Raw genomic sequence first — 18,683 nt, 5'->3', positions numbered from 1 at the left:
CGCTCCAGGCGCCGGTAAAGGGGGAGCAGGTCCCGGCGGAGGGAGAGCAGACACCCACCCCTCCTGCAGAGAACTACAACTCCCGAGAGGCCATGGGGGCGCTGGGGCATGGGCGGGGCTCTGCCCCTCCTCCTGGGCGCGGCAGCTGCGCGCGATTGGCTGTGGCGCGGCGGCGGCGGCGGGCTCTGATTGGCCGCGGCGGTGGCGGAGGCGGTTTCCGGAAGGGGCGGTGGGAGGAGGAGCGATATGGCGGCGGAGAGCGGAGCGGGGCCGCAGGAGATGATGGAGGGTGAGAGCCCGCCGGGGCTGCTGCCCGGGCTGCGGGGGTCGGGGAGGCGCGGCCGGCTGCCCCAGCGCTGCCTCCGGGCGGTGCTGCTGCCAGCTGCGTGCCGGGGGGGTTTGCGGGCCCTCCGGGGTCGTGCAGCCCCCGAGTGTCCAGCGGCCGGGCCCTGCCGGGGCCGGGGTGTCACCGCAGGGCGGGATCCCCGCCGGCTCCGTGCCCGCAGGGAGAACCAGTGGGGTTGTGGAGATGGCCGTGACGTAAAAAGTAAAGATAACGAGAAGGAAAGCTTGTGGATGGCGCTGGTTTTCCTTAGTGCCCCGGTGAGATGAGGAAAGGCTGAGGGGGCCAGCGAGGAGCTCGGTCCAGGCTCAGGGTGGCACCGGAGCTGTGGCTCGGTGAGCGTGAAGGGATCTGGCAGGTTGTTCTGGGGAGGTTGCTCTTATTTGCGAGGATTTTTTTATCCGTGCCTTCACTTTTTCGTGTCATTGGTACTATTGTACATGATACTGATTTTTTTTTTTTTTTTAAAGTCTAAAACTCTTAAAGTGTAATCGTTCTAATTCCATCTCCGTAATCTTTGGAATTGCACTTCATTGATCTAAGAAATTTCCTTTTTCCTCCAGTCTTCTTCCCAGATTGTTGGTTTTAGGAAGATGTGATGGGAGGAAAAAGTGCATCCAAAATCAAAGTAGAAACAAGGGGTAAGAGGCCTTTTATTTAAGACTAAACTTTTCATTTAGTTAACTTAGGATTTCTACTAACTGCCTAGTCGTTTATGTGAATCCTGGTTATTTTCTCTGCCTGCTGCTCCTGCCCTGTGCCCCGCAGCCGGGAAAAGCCTGATGGGGAATTTCTGTGTCTTGTGCAGTGGATAAGAGGATCGAGTCCGAGGAGTCGGGGGACGAGGAGGGGAGGAAGCAGGCGGTTCGCTTGGTGACAGAGCTGAGCCAGCAGAGCCTGCGGGATGAGCAGAACGGCGAGAACTCGGCAGGTACCGTGTCAGCCTCAGCGCTGCCTCCTGGAGCCCCGGCCGGCCGCGTGTGCACAGCCTGCAGCACCCCCTGGGCTCCTCCTGGCCGGGTGGCCATGGGAACCTGCCCCAGAGCCAGCCTCCTGAAAGCTCAATAAATCTGTTGCTAGAATAAAGTTGCCTGCTTTTTATGGAACTGCTAGTATTAGAGCTTTGATTTTTTTTATTTTTAATTTTTTCCTTGCTTATTTACCCATCCGTGTTTCCCTTTGATATCAAAATGCAAAGCATCTTTATTCTTTTCTTTTATGGAAGTTTAGAAACCTTATGTGGAAAGATTTTCATTAGAAGTTGTCATGAGGAGCTTTTCATAATTCTGCCTTAGTTTATGTCATTTTTTACCTAAAGAATTGCCAGATTCCTTTGGAAGGCAACAAAGACCATTTCTAGATGGATTGAAGGAGCCTGTCCCTTCTGTTATTTTAATTTAAAAGTTCTAAGACATCTCAAAATGATATCTTTGAATCCCCTTGGGTGTAAACTTTTCCCACTGTTTGCACTAGAGCATGGGACAGAAATACTGACAGACTTTAAAGCCTGTAGATGTTTGATAGGAGGGTTTTCAGGGGTTTGCATGGAATTTGTCAGAGCAGATCCACTTCTGCACACCCTGTGTGATGATCTGAGCTGAGCTTTTGGTGCAGTCTGAAGTGTAACAGCATTCTTTTGACAGAGATGTCCATATTATCATTATTATTATTATTGGGATACTGAAAGGGAAATTAAGAAAGAAATTTTAGTTCTTACAGTGGAATCCCTGCTCGTCTTAACCTTGCACGTTGGGATTTGCCAAAGTATCTTTCAAACTGATAAATTGTTACTAGAATTTTAAATCTCTTCTCATTACTAAATGCACTCTATTATAGATCTAATTTGTTGCTGATAATTTAAACCCCTTAAATCTTACTAAGGAAATGCTCTTCCATTTTTCATGGCTCTGCAAACTGTGCAGTTGATGGAAGCATGCAGATCAGACGGAGCTTTCCTTTGCATGCCTGGAATCCTGAGTGTTTGCTCAGCTGCCATCATTTAGCTGCGTGTGTTGGAGGTTGTATCTTGCACTTTGTTCCCCTGGGAATTGTATGAAAGGAATCACAGAAGTGATGTGCTCTCACTCTAGTGAAAGCAAGAAAAGCACATTCAGATTTGTTTGCTGGGTTACATTTGTGTACTGTTTAATATAATGACTGTATTGTTACATTTTCCAAACTGCAAGAAGCATTCAGAAAACTAGGGCAGGAACCAAGCAGAGGAATAATTTTTGAACATTCAAGATACTTTCCACAGCCAGCTTTGAATTTCTCAGCTGAAAGAAAAATGATGAGTTTTCCACATTTTTTCACAGAAGATCTTAAATAGCTTGAACAGCTGAAATTTCAAATTCATCATTTAGCTAATTCTCTGAGGAACAGAGCCTCTGGTTAGAAATCATATAACTGAACTATTTATAATATTCTTCATGCATATGCACTTTAAGAGTGTAGTTAGGCTTTTTGTTGATTGAAATGCTTGTGGTACTGTGAACTTACATAACTCAGTAATGACTGTTCCCACTGTGGAATTTGGGTTTTCTCAATGGTGGATTTTTTTTTTTTCCACCTCTGCAAAGGCATGTGGCTTGCAGGCATGGGTTACACAGAAATTCACTTAGGAAACTTCACTGCCAGAGTGATGGGAATTTTTTCCATTGAGAAATGTGGAGTAAAGCAATTTGCAAGGGAAATTGCAGCCCTGGCTGTTAAGTAGGAGGGTCAGTTTAGAGGTTTTTTATATCCAGTCACTTCATAAATAAAATGACTGTAAATTTGCTAGAACCATTTTTCTCTTCTTTCTCTTTCCTTTTTTTTTTTTTTTTGTTTTTCTGCTCTTGAGAGAAAATGTGTTTTAACACTTTCCTACCAATACTGATTTACAGCTGATATCAGATACACATCTCCCTCAAGCTGCTGAATGTTTTATACACAGTGCAGAGACTTCATGACAATTGACTTCAGTACACAACAGCACTGCCTGTGTGTTCAGTTTGAAATTTATTTTATTGTAGTGTGGGTCCTGTGTGATTTGGATTTGCAGCTTTGGATTTGAGTGCTGTTTTCCACACTGGCTATCATGAGAGGTCTCTCAAATATGTCAAAATTAAGAGGAGCCTCAGAACAGAGTATTTAACACATTACCTAAATCTAGTGTTTATAAATTAATATATTCAAGCTTCCTAGCCAAACAAAATCAATGTTTTTTTCTTGAATGGGGTTTTTCCTGAAGATTTTTTTCTTTACTATGTGTGTGGTTGGCTTTACTGTTGGACAACTTTGAAGTCTCAAAGGACTTGAAACTCAAAGTTCTTTCACCATGAACACTAAGTTACTGCCAGTATCACTCAATACAAGGGCATAATTTGGATTTTTCATGTGATATCTCAAATAACTGTTTTTCCAAAGCTGGGCACTGCTCCTGTGGGCTGTAAATTCAGCAAGGCTTGGAGCACTTCTCTCTGAGAGTCTTTGCACCCAGGAAACAGATCAAAGAGGTCCAGCCTTGATAGCAGCAGGGTGGGGTATCCCCCTCCCTTGCTGAAGGGCAGAGCTCCTGATATGGAACTAAAATAAGAAAAAGCAGGCATTGCTCATTGCTGACAGGCACTTGTAGATCTGTCAATTTTTGGTGGCATTTCTATCTTGCTGTTCCACATCCCCAAGACTACCAGCTCATTTTTCATCTCCAAAATATAATTTGTTTCCTGCTATTTTGTGCTATTAAAAAAAAAAAAAAAAAAGAGGATTGCTTTTTCAGTCTTAACTTCTGTGAATCAGCTCAGTGAGTCTCTTTCCTGTTTAAATGTCCAGGCAAGAGCAGCAGCCCAAATACAGGAAGGTCAGTGATGATCTGTGCACCAGCAAACCCTTGGAGTTGGATGGTGGCATTAAAAATGGTGATGCTGGTACTGTTTGTGCCTGCACTGCTGCTTGCAAAGCCAAGCTTTAGCAGGAAGAACACTCATTAAATAGGAACACTTGACATTTACAGGGATTTAACCACTCTGGGCTGTGAAAAGTCACTGCTGCTGGGTTAAGGGAATGAGCTTGCATACATGCAGGAGTTAGTGCAAAGCCTTGGGGATGTCACTGTAATTAAAGTTGCTTGAGTTTTTGGTAGCACTCAGAGAAGCTTTGCACATGAATTAGAAAAATCTTGCAAATCGTGTTGTATGTCAGTTTTGCAAAGCTGAATCAGACTTTGTTTTTCTTCAGCAATTGATGCAACCAGCAAGCCACCTCCAGCAAATGGGAATGGGCATGAATTATTCAGCATGAATTCTCCAGTAAATTTCCCTCCCTCGTGTGCTGTGGTAGAAGCACAGCAAATGCTGGGGTGTTTTCCAGAGCTGTAAAAGCATTTCCCAAGGAAATTCATGCAGTGGCATAAACAGTGTTGTCTGGCATAGTAGGGAGTTCAGCCCAGCAAAGGGAGGGAGATCCATGCAAAAGTGTTCACCACAGTGACATAAAGTGGCAGTGCTAATAAAAAAACCCAAACCCTGAAGAGTGGGATTGTTGAGATGTTTGGTCATTCCTGGCCATCTCACTAGACAGTTAGGATTCCTTCTTGGTAAGGTTTTACTGTGTTGTCAGAGGAGCACAGACTTGGGATGGGGTAGGTGTGAAGGAAAGGCATCCTGCCCATCCTTGAGCCTGCAGTTTCCAGCAGGTTGGGCTGATCTCTGTGTGTTTTACATCTGAGCATGAAATCCTGCTGTAAAGAAAGGTTTTCCTGTAACTCTCATGGCTTTAATGAAGCAGAATATCTGAGCTGTGCCTCTCATGTGTTTGTCCTCCTGAGGAGCATTTGCTCTCTGCATGGGGCTGTTGTCCTGCCTTTGGCTGTGTGCTTCAGGAGCTGGTAATGTGTTTGCCTCTCGTGCAGGAGAAGCAGAGACCCCAGTGGACATGGAGACCATTAGCCTGGACCCAGAGGCTGAGGTAAAGGCAGATTTTTGTCCTTTATTCGGCAGGAAGCAAAGGTAGGCAAAGGCAAGTATTGAAACCTGATTCAAAGATCTAATTCTTCTGAAGGTGCTGGCTGCTGTGATCCTCCCCAGAGCTGATTCAGAGCCTTTAGAGTAGAAGTAGAGGTGTTCTATTTTTCATCCCTAGCTGAAACGTTTTGTTAGTACTTTAGAATTTTAAATGAGGTGTAGATGCACTGAAAGTGTGTGTGTGCTGCAAGAGGCACTGCTGGGCTGTGAGCTTCAGGGAGTCTGTTCAGTGAGCTGATGGCTGCTGTGAGCCCTGTGCTTTGGAACAGGCACTTACCCAGCCCAGTGCCTTGGCATCAGCAACCTCCTGAGTCCATTAGCAGCAGAGGGTTTCAGCTGCTTTGGAGGGTGGGGAAGTGCTCTCTGTCTCTTTGACTTTCAAATCTGGAGCATCTGGGGCTGAGCAGCACAGATGGGAAGTGCCTCAGCTGATTGCCAGTGCAGGATTAACATTCACAAAACCACTGGTTATTCAAACTGGCACTGACTCCTGCTCATCTGAGGCCTGGAACTGGAAATGCCAACTTGTGTTCTGGTTAAGCCCTAGCAAAGTAAGTAAGAGAACTTGATGCAAAGCTTTATTTATGCAAGAATTTTCCCATTTCAATACATTTCTGAAGATTTCTAATTTTAGGAATGCTCAGACTCAGGAAAGGGCTGTTGCATTATATGCAGTTGACATTTTGCATTTGCAGTTGACAAGTTCAGGCCGTGTGTCTCAGTTGTGGTGGTAAAATGTTCCAAACTCATTTTAGAAATGCTCTTGGAAGGGAAGTTTTAATGAGCTGCACATTTTGTAAGCCTATGATTTCCTTAGAACAAAGTACCAGATTGATCTTTAAAGACCAGATTTGTTTTGGAACAACTGCTAAATCCCTCAATTTCTCTTTCAGGATGTTGACTTGAATCATTTCCGGATTGGGAAGATTGAAGGATTTGAGGTGCTCAAGAAAGTGAAGGTAACAGTCCTGGGGAGCAGAGAATGCCTCTTGGAACTGGGGATTTTCTCACCTGTAAGAGGACAGATAGACAGTCTCTTTTTGGCTGAGATTTAGTGGGTTTGCTTCATTTTTAGCTGAAGAAGGCAGTGTGTTTTGGAAGTTGGTGAGAGGCAGTGCATCAGGGCACATCCTGGACTAGCAGAGCAGACTGAACATAGAATAATGTGGATGGTGAAGCCCTCAAAGCAAGCCCAGTCAGAACATGTTGCTCAAGGCCTTCTCCAGTTAAGCTTTTGAGTGTTTCCAAGGATGGGGATTTTGTATCCTCTCTGTGCTGCTGTTACTGTATCTGACCATTGTGGCTGAAAGATTTCCTTCTGTAGAATTGGAGTATACCAAGAAAAGATTGCTTAAAAAAATCAAACAAAACCCAGCAAATTCCCAACAAAACTTAATGGGGGAACCCTCACCCACACCTTTTAGTCTGTGAGGCATTACATGCAATCCTTCATAGCCATTTTTTTGTTGCTTTTCCAACTTTTCTCCACAATTAGACACTGTGTCTGCGGCAGAACTTGATTAAGCGCATTGAGAACCTGGAGCAGCTGCAGACCTTGAGGGAGCTGGATCTCTATGACAATCAAATCAAGAAGATTGAGAACGTGGAGGCTCTGGTGGACCTTGAGTGAGTGCAGGGCAATCACCAGGGTTAGGCTGGGGGTGGTTTGCTGCTCACTGTGTTACTCATGCTGTACTTAGCCCAGTGTTTTAGCCTCTCTCAGGATTTATTCTGGTGCTCAGTAAAGGATAATGTCTATTCTCTATTGTTATTCAACCTGTGGAGTACACAAGTTCCATTATCCTGAAGCTGCAAAAAGCAGCTGGAAATGAACCCTGTGCTGTGTGAGACAGTGAGAATGACTGGTGGTTGTAGCTTCCACAAGGTGTAGGAGCTCTCAGGCCCTTTGCTCTTGCAGTGAGAGCTCTGTGTAACAGGTGTTTATTCCTGCAAAAATGACAAGAGATTTCAGGTAAGGTTATTTTTATTTTTGAAGAGTGTTAGGGAAGGAGTAAGTACCCTTCCAAGTTCCTGAGTTTCTGGCACTTGCCTGAATCACTCTGGAGGTACATGACAAAACTGTTCTCCCTGGGGCAGGACTGGCCCAATTCTCACCATCACAACCTTTTCCTGCCCAGGGGAGCCCTTGACATGGTCCTGTCAGAGGCAGATCTTGCAGGCAGGCACCTTTCCCAAGGAACATGCAGATTGGCATTTTTCACCGTGGCAGCTCCATGGCTGGGCAAAATAATGGCTGTCTTCTGCATGTGGCAGGTGATTTTTTTTTCCTAACACACTGCAGAAGTATTTTGAAAGTTTTATTTGTTGTATTTTTTGATAAAAAGAAATTACATTCATGACTTTAGCTTCAAGGCTTGATCTCTGCAGTCAGGGAGATTCCCCACTGTCACCATGATATTTTCTGAATGATATTATGAAAAATCCTCTTTGCCCAGGATTCTTCTCCTGGGAAGCTGAGAAGCCTCAGAGAGAAATGAAAACAATAATTATCTGATTGCTTCTCCTGTGTTTGCTGTTCTGGAATGTGGTCTGGAGATTATTTATCCAAACATATGAATAGTTTTTACCTAATGACCAATTACCATCAGCTGTGTTGGACTCTGAGGAGTCAGTCACAAGTTTTTCATGATGATTCTTGTTAAGCCTTCTGTCTGTATCCTTTTCTGTCTTTAGTACAGTTTTAGTATAGCATTTTTAATATAATATCATATTACATAATAATAAATCAGCCTTCTGAGAACACGGAGTCAGATTCCTCATTTCTCACCTCACAAACACCACGCCCCACCAATTTGCAAGTGTTTCTTTCAGAATCATCCCTGCCTGATGGGCTGATGAGACCTTTGGTTTGTTTTGCCCCAGGGTCCTGGACATCTCCTTTAACGTTCTGCGACACATTGAAGGACTGGATCGGCTCACCCAGCTTAAAAAGCTCTTCCTTGTCAACAACAAAATCACTAAAATTGAGAATTTGAGCAGCCTGCAGATGCTGCAGATGTTGGAGTTGGGGTCCAATCGAATTCGGGTAGGTTTGCTCAGAGGTGTTGGCTGCAGAGTTCTGAGCTCTGTGCTGTGATATTGGCATTTCCTGAAAGTGCACTGCACTGACTTTGGTTTGCAGTTTTGTTGGTTTTTATTGTTCCAGTCACTCCCTGTGCTGATTGCTGTGCATGCTGGAGCCTTTCATTGTGCATTAGTGCCTGGCTGCTAAATCACCATTTGTGAATTGTGTCTTTAATGAACTCCTATATCCCCTGTGTGTTTCCTTTTGCAGGTGATGGTTCTCCCTGCTAGAGAGCCAAGCTTGTCAAAACCAGCAGTTCTTTTCTCTTACCTTTCCACAGGCTGGTGCTGAGTCCATGAAACCTATTGAGAGCAAAATGAATTTGATTTGCAGGTGCAATTTACAGCCTGCTATGGCAGTCAGTCTTGTTTAGGAAAAAGATTTTCTTGATGCTTTGCTCTGGAATGCCTTTAAAACCTAAAACTTGGTACTGCACTGCTGATTGCTTTGGGATTTTATTGTGCACATTGTGACTTTTTCAATTTAAAATCTGTGCCACTTACAGGGGAGCAGTTTTGAGCAGTGTCTCCTGTCCCTAAGGTATGATTCATGGATTTACTCAGTTCATAAGAGAACTGGTCAGACAGATGACACAAAAGACTTGCAACATGCAAAATAAGCTCTTTTTTAAAAGCTTTTTTAATTACATGCTCTTTAGAAAATACTCATGAAGATGAGTGCATTTCAATCAATGTGGTGTACGTTGGTGCTGCCCATTTATAGTCTCTGAGAAATTACTTGTTATGGTAAAAGATTAGGAAAAGAAAAATTGTCCTCTTTGAAAAAATAGAAAAGAAAAATAGAAAAATTGTCCTTTTTGTTTCAGGACTTGTGGAAGAACACTTTTATTTGTAGAAAAGAAGGAAATTTCAGCTATTAAAAGCAGCCTTCTAAGGCTGAGATGTGTGCTGCTTTTTTGAAGAGGAAAAATTTTGGTTTCCTCCTAAAGCCAAACTGAACTGAATTGTTTTCCAGGAATTTCTGCTTTGGAAATGAAATTATTTAGGGGGATAAATCTAGAGTGTGAGAACATCAGCCAGGTCAGATGGGGGATTAAGAGCCTTAGAGTTTGCATAGGATGAGGGACAGGAGTTATGGAGAGAAGCACTTGGCTTTTTTCAGAAGCAGAGCAGGCTCAGCACACTGATCCTTACGTGACAGAAGCTGGGTTAAACAAAACTGTATTCTGTATATAAGCATCATTTTCATCTGGAAAAAAAGAAATCCAGCTAGATTTCTGAATTGATACTTAAGCAGTACATTGTCAATTATGTTGTCAAGCCAAGGAATATGTTTTTAACAATAAGGTTAGATTTATTTTATGTGCTTTCTCAGTGTTGAGCCTGAGCATATTAAGAACAAACAAAAAAAAAACAAAAAAAACCCTAAATTGTTGCTGTATGGGTAACACAAGCTTCTTAAATTACTTTATTTTTAGTGGGTTTTTTTTCTGTTTGTCTGTTAATTCTATTTTGACTTGCTTCAAACAGCAGTGTTCTGTGCTTCTAATTGCTTTATTGGAGTGAGTAACCTGTGACTTGGCTTGGCACAGAGAAATCTGGTGCTGCCTGGGGGTACCCAGAGCTCCTGGGCTGCTTTTCTCTTGGTGTAGGGTGTGTGTTCTACAGCTGGACATACCCTTAACTCTGTAGGGTACAAGGCTGTGGACTCTTCAGGCAGAGTTCTTGGCTCTGAGGTGCCTGATTGACTTTTTCTCTGTGTATTAAAGCTGTTCTTGCCTACTCAAACCTCCCAGAGTGCCCTTAGCTTGGAATCCCTTATGACTTAGCACTTCTTGCTCTGTTTGAAGAGCAAAACTTTATGCTTAAGCTGAATATTTAATGCTTTTTTTCTTTAAAGTTGGACTGAGGCAGCTGTAATGTAAGCTCTTTACTTGTTCTTAGGTTTTTGTCCCCTCATGTCCATATATTCCATTCCTCTCCCTGTACTGAGTCATCAGTATTTCCTCCTCAGAGCTGGAGAAGCTGCCAATGAGCAACAAATCTATAATTTTTCTTGCAAGGTCACGACAGGGCTAAGTCCATAATCTTGAAGGGGGCAGAATGCAAATTTGAGCTGATTAACACTGTATGTTCAGTGTTCTGGCAGCTGTGGGATAGAGGTCCTTTCCTGAGTGTCCATCTTCTCCTTCCTTGTGCTGTTACATGCCCAGGTGAGCACCCAGAGTGATCCAGGTGCTGCTGGGACTCAGTGGCTCCCCAGCACTACTGAATTGAAAATTTTGGCAGGCAGGAGGCACGTGGAAAAGCTGAGATGTCACAGCTTGCCTGAGCAAAGCAAGACACAGCTCTGGGTGTGTCTGTGTCCATATTATTGTTTTTACTGTGAGCTGAAGTCCTTGCTGCTTTTAACAGCATCTTGATTTTTTAATTCAGAGGCTTTTCCCTGTGAAATAAAAGTGTTTCCTTCTGTTTGCAGGAGCCTTTTGTAATCTTACCCTTTTTCCTTTTTTTCCTGTTTTCACTCTTCTGTTTGTGCTTTCTCCCTTCCTGTGTAACATCCTTGATGCTTCACAGAAATCCTGATTTTCTCTTCCTGAAGGCTGAGCTGGAGCTGAACTGGAGCAGTGTCTGTGTTCTCCCAGTAATGTGTGTATTTAAAAGGTGTACATCACTGACTGCTGTGGGTGTGTTCTGCCAGAAGCCAGGCTGTACAGTGAGACAGCTAATTTTACTCATGACAGAGAAGCTGAACAACTCACCTGTGTTATACAGTCACTGATGTGCAGCACTAAATTTACTAATTGTGTTCTTTCTTCCCAGATTCTCTTTCCATTCACTAGTAACAGCTTTTTCTTTAAATTCACAAATGAGTATCTTCTCCCCAGGCTACACCACATGGTTATAATGTGGCTACAAAATGACAGCCACGTCTCCCAGGTGGAGCTTTGCAGTAACACTGTCTCTCCTCTGGTTGTTTCACAGGTAATTGAAAACATTGACACCTTGGCTAATCTTGACAGTCTGTTCCTTGGAAAGAATAAAATCACCAAGCTCCAGAACCTGGATGCCCTGACAAACCTGACTGTGCTCAGTATACAGGTACTGTGTTCTGAAAGCCTTGAACCACCCTGTGAGATGGGATCAGCTCTTCTGATGGTTTGGGCTGGAAGGAACCTTAGAGACCATCTTGCTCCACCTCCTGAAATGGGCAGGGCACCTTCCACCGTCCCAGGCTGTGTCCCAGGGATCCAGGGGCAGCCACAGCTTCTCTGTGCCAGGGCCTCACCTCCCTCACTGAGAAGAATTTCTTCCTAACATCTAATTTAAACCTTCCTTCCCTCTTCACTTCATATCCTTGTGAAAAATCCCTCTCCAGCCTCTTGTCGGCACCCCCTTAGCAGATCTGCAGGGTTAGAGTCAAACTGCCGTGCTGGAAGGAAGGGAGATATTCTTTGTGTTGTCTTTTTTCATCCTTTCATGCTACTTGAGATTGACAGACACTGATAAAATTATAAAGCAGCTGTCTGATTTTTATGGAAGAAAGAACAGGAAATGAGTGTTATTCCCTTCTTCTTTCCTGAAACACTGTTTCCTGATGTGTTACAATAACACTGAAAGTGTGATGCCTTGCAGTGACAGTGCCTTGGTGTCACTGCCTTCTTACTGAGGAGGCCAGAAATGTGAATGAGCCTGTGCTAAATGCAATCTGTCCTCAGTGAGCTTTCAAACAGCTTCTTCCTTTTTTAAAATGTGGAATAAAATACACTCAGCTAATTTCTTTCACTGAATCTCCTTCTTATTCATGTGACAATGCTTGTGCATTGTGGTATCTCTTCTTAAAGCTGCTGGCAAGACACACTGACCACCTGCTGTGGGTGCCATTATTCTGTAGGACATACAGAATTAGCTTTATGTCCTGCAGGAGTGCAGACAAGACAAGAGTGCAGTGTGGTTAAGGTGGTGTAACTTCCTCTCTGACCTTCCCATTTGTAAAGACCTACAAAATGAACACTGAGACCTACAAAATGAACACTAAGACCTACAAAATGAACACTAAAACCTACAAAATGAACAGAGACCTACAAAATGAACACTAAGACCTACAAAATTCATGCACAGGCCTGCTGTTTGTTAAGACACCAAGCCAAAAACTTTCAGGCTGCAACTTCTGATGGGAAGGTCAGAGTTGGATTCTTGCTGGGGACTCCCATGGAGTCCCTCCTCATGCATCAGGGGTGCAGAGACCAAATAGCTGAGCTCCCAAGATCTGTGTGGGCCCAAACAGACTGTTCCCCTTCCCAGCCATACTTTAGGGGAATGGTTTTCCCCCAGTGAGTGCCATGGATTTGGGTTGGTTTGGAGGGTACTAAAGATCTGCTGCACTTGCAGAATAACCGTCTGACCAAGATTGAGGGGCTGCAGAGCCTGGTGAACCTGCGGGAGCTGTACCTGAGCCACAACGGCATCGAGGTCATCGAGGGACTGGAGAACAATGTGAGCCTCTGCCTGACTCTGCAGCACAAGTGCTGCCCTGAGCTGCTTGTGTTAGTGGCTTTTCTGGAAGTTTCTGTGCCTCAGTTTCCCCAGTTAGGTGTGGGTTCCTGAGTCTCTTGAGAGACCACAGATATCCAAGTGTTTGTTGTATGTTAAATTCTCGTGTGGGTAAAGATCCTCCAGATATTTTGGAGTAGAATTATTTTCCTGACATGGGGAAGGAGATGTGGTTGAAGCAGTAGCCTGGCTGATCCTCAGCCATGGGAACTCCTGGACACAGCTGCTGCAGCCTTTCAGACACAGCTTGTAGATAACCATAAGTGCTTTTCAACGGGACAGAACTGGAGCTGGGAGGAAGAGAGGCCAGCCATGGCATGCAGTGTGCCTTCCTGTCACTGTACATGTCTGTCTTTTTGGATGGGATGGATTTTGTGGAAGTATCATTTTCACTCTCACCCAGCAAAAGCTTTTCTAAAATTGTTGAGTTTCCTGCTGCTAAGAGTTTGTTGAGCTCTGCTGCTCAAGGGGACACTTTGGATCTGATTTTTAATCCTCCTCTTAATGTATTTTGAGGAAAGCTCACTTTTTAGGAGCCTTTGGCTGGCAGTTGCCATCCAGCCAGTAAATGCCTTCATTTTTGTCACATTTGGGGGGGTCAGTAGCCCAGCTTAATGGAAAACAATCTTCCTTGTTCCACATGGGCAGCAAGAGCTGGGCTGAATGTGAGCAGCTGGCAAGAATGTGTCTGCTCCTGACAGCTTCCAACTCTGGGCTTGGAAAAAGTGGCACAGAGAAGATGAAAGGAAATCAGATCTAATATTTTTGTGTTTGCTTTGTCTAGAACAAACTCACAATGCTGGACATTGCAGCCAACAGAATTAAGAAGATTGAGAATATCAGTCACCTAACAGAGCTGCAGGAGTTCTGGGTAAGCACAGGCCAGAGCTGTTCCCCAAAATGTCTGTGCCACAGTGAGGGAAACCCTTCAGATGGGCAGCACATGGACTTGTGTGCCTTGGAGCTCTTCTGGTTCTGGTGATCAGCTTTAAGGTCTGACAGTCTGCATGCATAGTGTGGTGGTTTTCCCTAGGGACAGGGAAGAGCTTGAAAATTTCTTGCTGAGTGGTGAGGAGCCTGTCTGTGCCTGGGAAATGGGCCCTTCCTTCATGCCCAGGTTGGTTATGAAACAGCCCCATATGTCCTATTTCTGCAGCTCTTCTTTCTGTAATGACAGAGTACTAGGGGAAGCACAGAGCTTGTTCAGAGCAGGGTTGGTGTATTTATGGTGTTATAATTATGAAGAAAACTAAACCAACTTCTGATTCCATTCCTATGTGTTCTAAATGCACATAAGTGAGCCCCATGGAAGGGAAGAATGATGTATTTGATTTTATGTTGTTAGAAGGTTAATTTATAATTTTATTATGCTACATTATATTAAAGAATACTATATATACTATACTAAAGAGTGCTAAATATAATGCTAATAATATAATATAAATATATCATATAATAGGATATAATATAATAGTATAGTGTATGATAGTGTATATATATATATATAATTTATATATATATAAATATTAAATATAATACTAAAGAATACAGAATGCTAAAAAGATAATAATGAAAACTCGTGACTCTCTCCAGAGTCCAGACACAGCTTGGCACCAGTTGGCCAATGAGTGAAAACAACTCCCAGCAGAATCCAATGAAACAATCACCTGTGGGTAAACAATCTCCAAATACATTCCAGACAAGCAAAACACAGGAGAAGCAAATGAGATAAGAATTGTTTTCCTTTTCTCTGAAGTTTCTTGCTGCCTTTCAGCTTCCCAGGAGAAAAAACATGGGCAAAGGAATCATGTTCAGAGAATGTGAATGCCACATAACAGCTTAGGATGGCTTCTGTTTCTTTCTGGCACCCTGAATTGCTGAGCTCCTTGGCTTTCCTAGGTCAGGAAATTCAGAGGTGCCCTGTCCTGAAGCATCAGCCCTGTGCCATGTTTGGGAGCTGTGCACAAAGGTGCTGATGTGAGAAAATGGAGAAGCAGCAGCAGATGTTGATGAGCTGGCACCTGCTTTAGCTCTTGTAGAGTCTCTGCATTCAAGGCTGAGAATAAGAATTGTGCTGTATAATGTCTGTCATTTGGAGTGATTTAAACTCTTGGGCAGATGCTGAGAGAAAAGGAGCTGAAAGCAGCTTCAAATGAAGCCCAGCTGGAGTCTGCAGCCCAGGCTCCTTAGGTGGTGTTCCTCATCTTGCAGTGTGGCTGAGGAGCCAGCCGGCAGTGTTAGCTGGCCATGCCTGTCTGTAAGGAGCATTTCTGTTTTTGAGAAGCCCATTTAACTGCCCATTAATCTTTTGGGCAGAGAGGTGAGGCAGTGCAGTGTGGCTGGTGTGGGGCCTGCCCTGATCCTGTGCAATTTCCTCCTGTTTGCCTCTTTGCTGTTGCTGTGCTGATAGGAGGTGTCTGCACTGGTTGCACTTGTACTGAAATTACTTGTACTGAACTGGGCTGGATTCCTCTGCAAAAACACCAGTGTGTTTAGAGTCCTTTGTCAGAGCAGAGGACTGGCCAAGATCTGTTAACTGAGCACAGAAAATGCCCTCCTGGCTTTGTTCCAGCCTTCCAACACTATGTTTAAAAAAACTGATTTGTTTGAAAAGGAGCAAGGCAGAATTTTCAATGGAAACCAGTGTTGTATCTCCAAATTTATATTTTTTTTTCACTGACTGCACAGTTGAAGCCACATAACAATGTCCTTTAACACCTCAAGTAAACAGAATTCAAAATCCTGTCCACTGTAATAGTCTTCCAGCAGTTTCTCAGTAGCACATCCCCAATGGAGGGACTGAGATGTCTGAAAGTTGAGTGACTTGGCTGAAGTAACATTGTGATGAGCTGTAGCAGAATGAGACAATCCAATGAGGTTTTTTATATTTAATATGAAGGTGGCATTGCTGCAGTGACTCTGTATCCAAAAGCAAAGGGTGCTGTTTTCTCAGGGTTGGACAGCTTGGGGCCACCTTGCAGCTTTGCTTCCTTGTTGGGCAGCTGAAGCACTCAACCCTCTGTGTGCAATTGCTGAGCCAACAATGAGGCAGGAGAAGAACCCAAATCACAGAGCTTGGCATTTCCTCTGGAGTGCAGAATCAGTGTTTGCAGGGAAATTTATGTAGAGAGAGAGGAAAATGTTGCATTTCTTGTCAGTTTGGGACCTTTTCTAATGTGTCCTGAGAAGTCATAAAAGTAAAGCTGGATGTCACAGTAGAAATAAATTATGATAGAAAGATTTCCAGCCCATAAATGCAGAGTGGAGTGGGAGAGGGTGTGGAGACTGGCCTGGTGCTTTGCAGGGTCTCTCCTAGCTCAGTGCTTGGGTTGGATCTGCTGTCTGAAGGGTGGCACATCTGCCCAGCAGCCAGGACAGTGTGGAGAAGCTGGGTTTAGTGCTGAGCCTGTCTTATGAGACAGGAGAGCTCATCTCAAGGGTTGCAGGGCAAGAAGGATCTGGTAGGGAGGTGTTTGTGCTGAGCCTGGCCTGTGAGACAGGAGAGCTCATCTCAGGGGTTCCAGGGCAAGAAGGATCTGGCAGGGAAGGTGTTTGTGAGCAGTGCTGCCCCAGTAGCAGTGACTCAGCGCCACCCCTGCTCTCCTTTTCTGGGGGCTCCCTGTGGGTGTGAACATGGCTCTGTGTGTGTGCTCTGCAGATGAATGACAACCTCGTGGAGAGCTGGAGCGACCTGGATGAGCTGAAAGGAGCCAAGAATTTGGAGACTGTGTACCTGGAGAGGAACCCCCTGCAGAAGGACCCCCAGTACCGGCGCAAAATCATGCTGGCCCTCCCGACCGTGCGGCAGATCGACGCCACCTTCGTGCGGTTCTGAGCCTCCTGCTGCCCTCCCTCCCTCCCCTGCCCTCCTCCAGAAAATGTCCCAGCAGGGTTTTTTATCCACTCACCATCCCCAGGTCTTCAGTACACCGACACACACAGGGCAAAAAGTCAACAGAAAGCACTGAAACCAGGTCTCGTGTACAATGCACTCATTGTTTTTGAAATGTTGTTATTATTATTATTAAATCTTAACACAAGAGCCTTCAGTGTGCCTGTGGTTTTTATTTCGTGGGGGAGGTGGTTTGCCTGCTCCTAACACCTTTACCAGAAGGTGTTTGCAGCAGGCTGAAGCCATGGGAGGCACTTGCTGACCCCTGGTGACTCTGTGACACGGGTTCAGGTCAGGAATGTCCTCACTAACACCACCTCCAGATCAAGGCTCAACAGTGGCCTGCAAAAAGGTGAAAAAAGATCTGACCCAGGTTAGTTACCAGGTATACCTGGTGGTACAACATGGGGCTGCAGGGGGAATAGCCTTTCTGTATTCATGTTTTTGAACACAGCTACAAGCTCATGAGAGGACTGGGGACAAACTGGTGTTAATATGGTGAGCCATATTAATGGTAATGGTGAGCCAGGTAACGGTTGGTAGCACTTTGTTGCAGACAGTGTTTGCCATCAGAAAACCTGAAACACATCCTGCTCCTACTGAAGATGGCAGTGTGGTGTTACTGTCCTCTGCACCTGTATTTGATATGGGCCCTTGAACTGCATCTCTGCATCACTTGAAAAACCCTGGGATGCACTTGCCATCTGCTGCTGTTTGTCCAGCAGCCATGTCACCATCCAGAGGAGCAAGAAAAACACAGGAGGAGTGCTTGAAAATGTGCTCTTGGTGGTAGTTTCATTGTGATCTGACATGAATTTGTATCTTTGGAAGACTGGGATGAATCCCTTCAGCAGGCATATTAGGCAGGACAGTGTGGCCCTGTAAGAGATTTTAGTTCCCCTTTGTGGGCTGTGTTGCATTTGCTCACTGGCAGCTCTGCTGTGGTGACTGGGCTTGGCTGGGGAGCCTGCACCCACCATGTCACTGAACTGGGAATGTGGTGACATGAGTTGCTGTGAGTCCCTCACAGTGCCACAAGCCCTCCCTGGGGACTGTGAAAGCAGCAGTGTCTCAGTTACTCTGTTCCATGGGTGCTGTACCCCACACTGCTCCTGGGCTGGCAGCACCCAGCTGGGATTGTCCCCAGAGTTGTACAAACCAACACAAACCGTGTTCTTGTAGGTGTGAGGTGAACACAGCACCTAAATCTTCCCTGGGACCCCCAAATCCCGGTGCCTTGGCCAGGCCCCAGCCCCTCCAGGGTGTGAGGGGGAGCTGCTCCTTCTCGCTGCCTCTCCCTGAGCCCTCTTTGCTCAGGGCCACCCAGGTCCCCTCCTCCAGCTCAAACAAAGGCAGGGCCTCCTCCTGGCCGCTTGGAGGAAGGCGTTTCCAAATGGGGAATGTGCCTGCACACCCATCCACCTTCCTCCTTCTCCTGTCCCAGGCTCTGCCCCTCCTACACGTGGCTCACATTCCCCAGGAGGGAAGCCGCCATCAACAGGAGTAGGAGGGTGGCACATCCCACTGTGTCCCCACAGGAGGAGAAGCAGCATTAGGGTGGGAGGACCCCCCTGCCCTGTGCCTGTGCCTCAGACCCAGCTCTGAGGGAGGAACAAGCAGGGCAAGGGCTGGGCAGCAGCTGCGGGGGTAAAAGCTGCAGTTTGGGGCTCGTGTTGGGACCTGCAGGATAGGGGCAGTGTGAAAAATGCGTATTTTATGATTGGCTTTTCACAAATATCAAAATGAATATTATATGTGTTGTGTTAGAAAGTTATGCTGCATTAATTCTCTTAAGTAGTGTGTTAAATATAGCTTTAGGTTATAACAAAATGTTAAAATAGAAACT

The 18,683-nt window shown here is 45.1% G+C and overlaps 1 protein-coding gene across 2 annotated transcripts; it reads left to right on the top strand.

The window, feature by feature from the left end:
• The first annotated feature begins 211 nt into the window (after positions 1–211).
• PPP1R7 (protein phosphatase 1 regulatory subunit 7) lies at positions 212–16,987 on the top strand. 2 transcript variants are annotated; one of them, XM_059479147.1, is made up of 11 exons: positions 212–289; positions 907–984; positions 1,152–1,274; positions 5,235–5,290; positions 6,240–6,305; positions 6,842–6,972; positions 8,230–8,392; positions 11,377–11,493; positions 12,784–12,888; positions 13,730–13,816; positions 16,604–16,987. In XM_059479147.1, the coding sequence occupies exons 2-11, from the start codon at positions 942–944 to the stop codon at positions 16,778–16,780; spliced, it is 1,068 nt and encodes a 355-aa protein (XP_059335130.1). In that variant the 5' UTR covers positions 212–289; positions 907–941; the 3' UTR covers positions 16,781–16,987. The 2 variants fall into 2 exon arrangements, with proteins under 2 accessions (XP_059335130.1, XP_059335131.1); XM_059479148.1 differs by lacking the exon at positions 907–984 and having other exon boundaries at positions 231–289.
• Positions 16,988–18,683: the final 1,696 nt, after the last annotated feature.

This window comes from Ammospiza nelsoni, chromosome 10, assembly GCF_027579445.1.
Source record: "Ammospiza nelsoni isolate bAmmNel1 chromosome 10, bAmmNel1.pri, whole genome shotgun sequence".
NCBI classification, from domain to species: domain Eukaryota; kingdom Metazoa; phylum Chordata; class Aves; order Passeriformes; family Passerellidae; genus Ammospiza; species Ammospiza nelsoni.
Note: the sequence above shows the minus strand (reverse complement) of the source record. Positions and strands in the feature narration are given on the sequence as shown.

What these genes read in the sequence shown, in the direction of transcription:
- PPP1R7 (XM_059479147.1), top strand. Translation starts at nt 942, where the DNA reads ATGGGAGGAAAAAGTGCATCCAAAATCAAAGTAGAAACAAGGG. An exon ending in AATCAAAGTAGAAACAAGGG is followed by an intron (nt 985 to 1,151) that starts GTAAGAGGCCTT and finishes TGTCTTGTGCAG; the next exon opens with TGGATAAGAGGATCGAGTCC. An exon ending in GCCTGGACCCAGAGGCTGAG is followed by an intron (nt 5,291 to 6,239) that starts GTAAAGGCAGAT and finishes TTTCTCTTTCAG; the next exon opens with GATGTTGACTTGAATCATTT.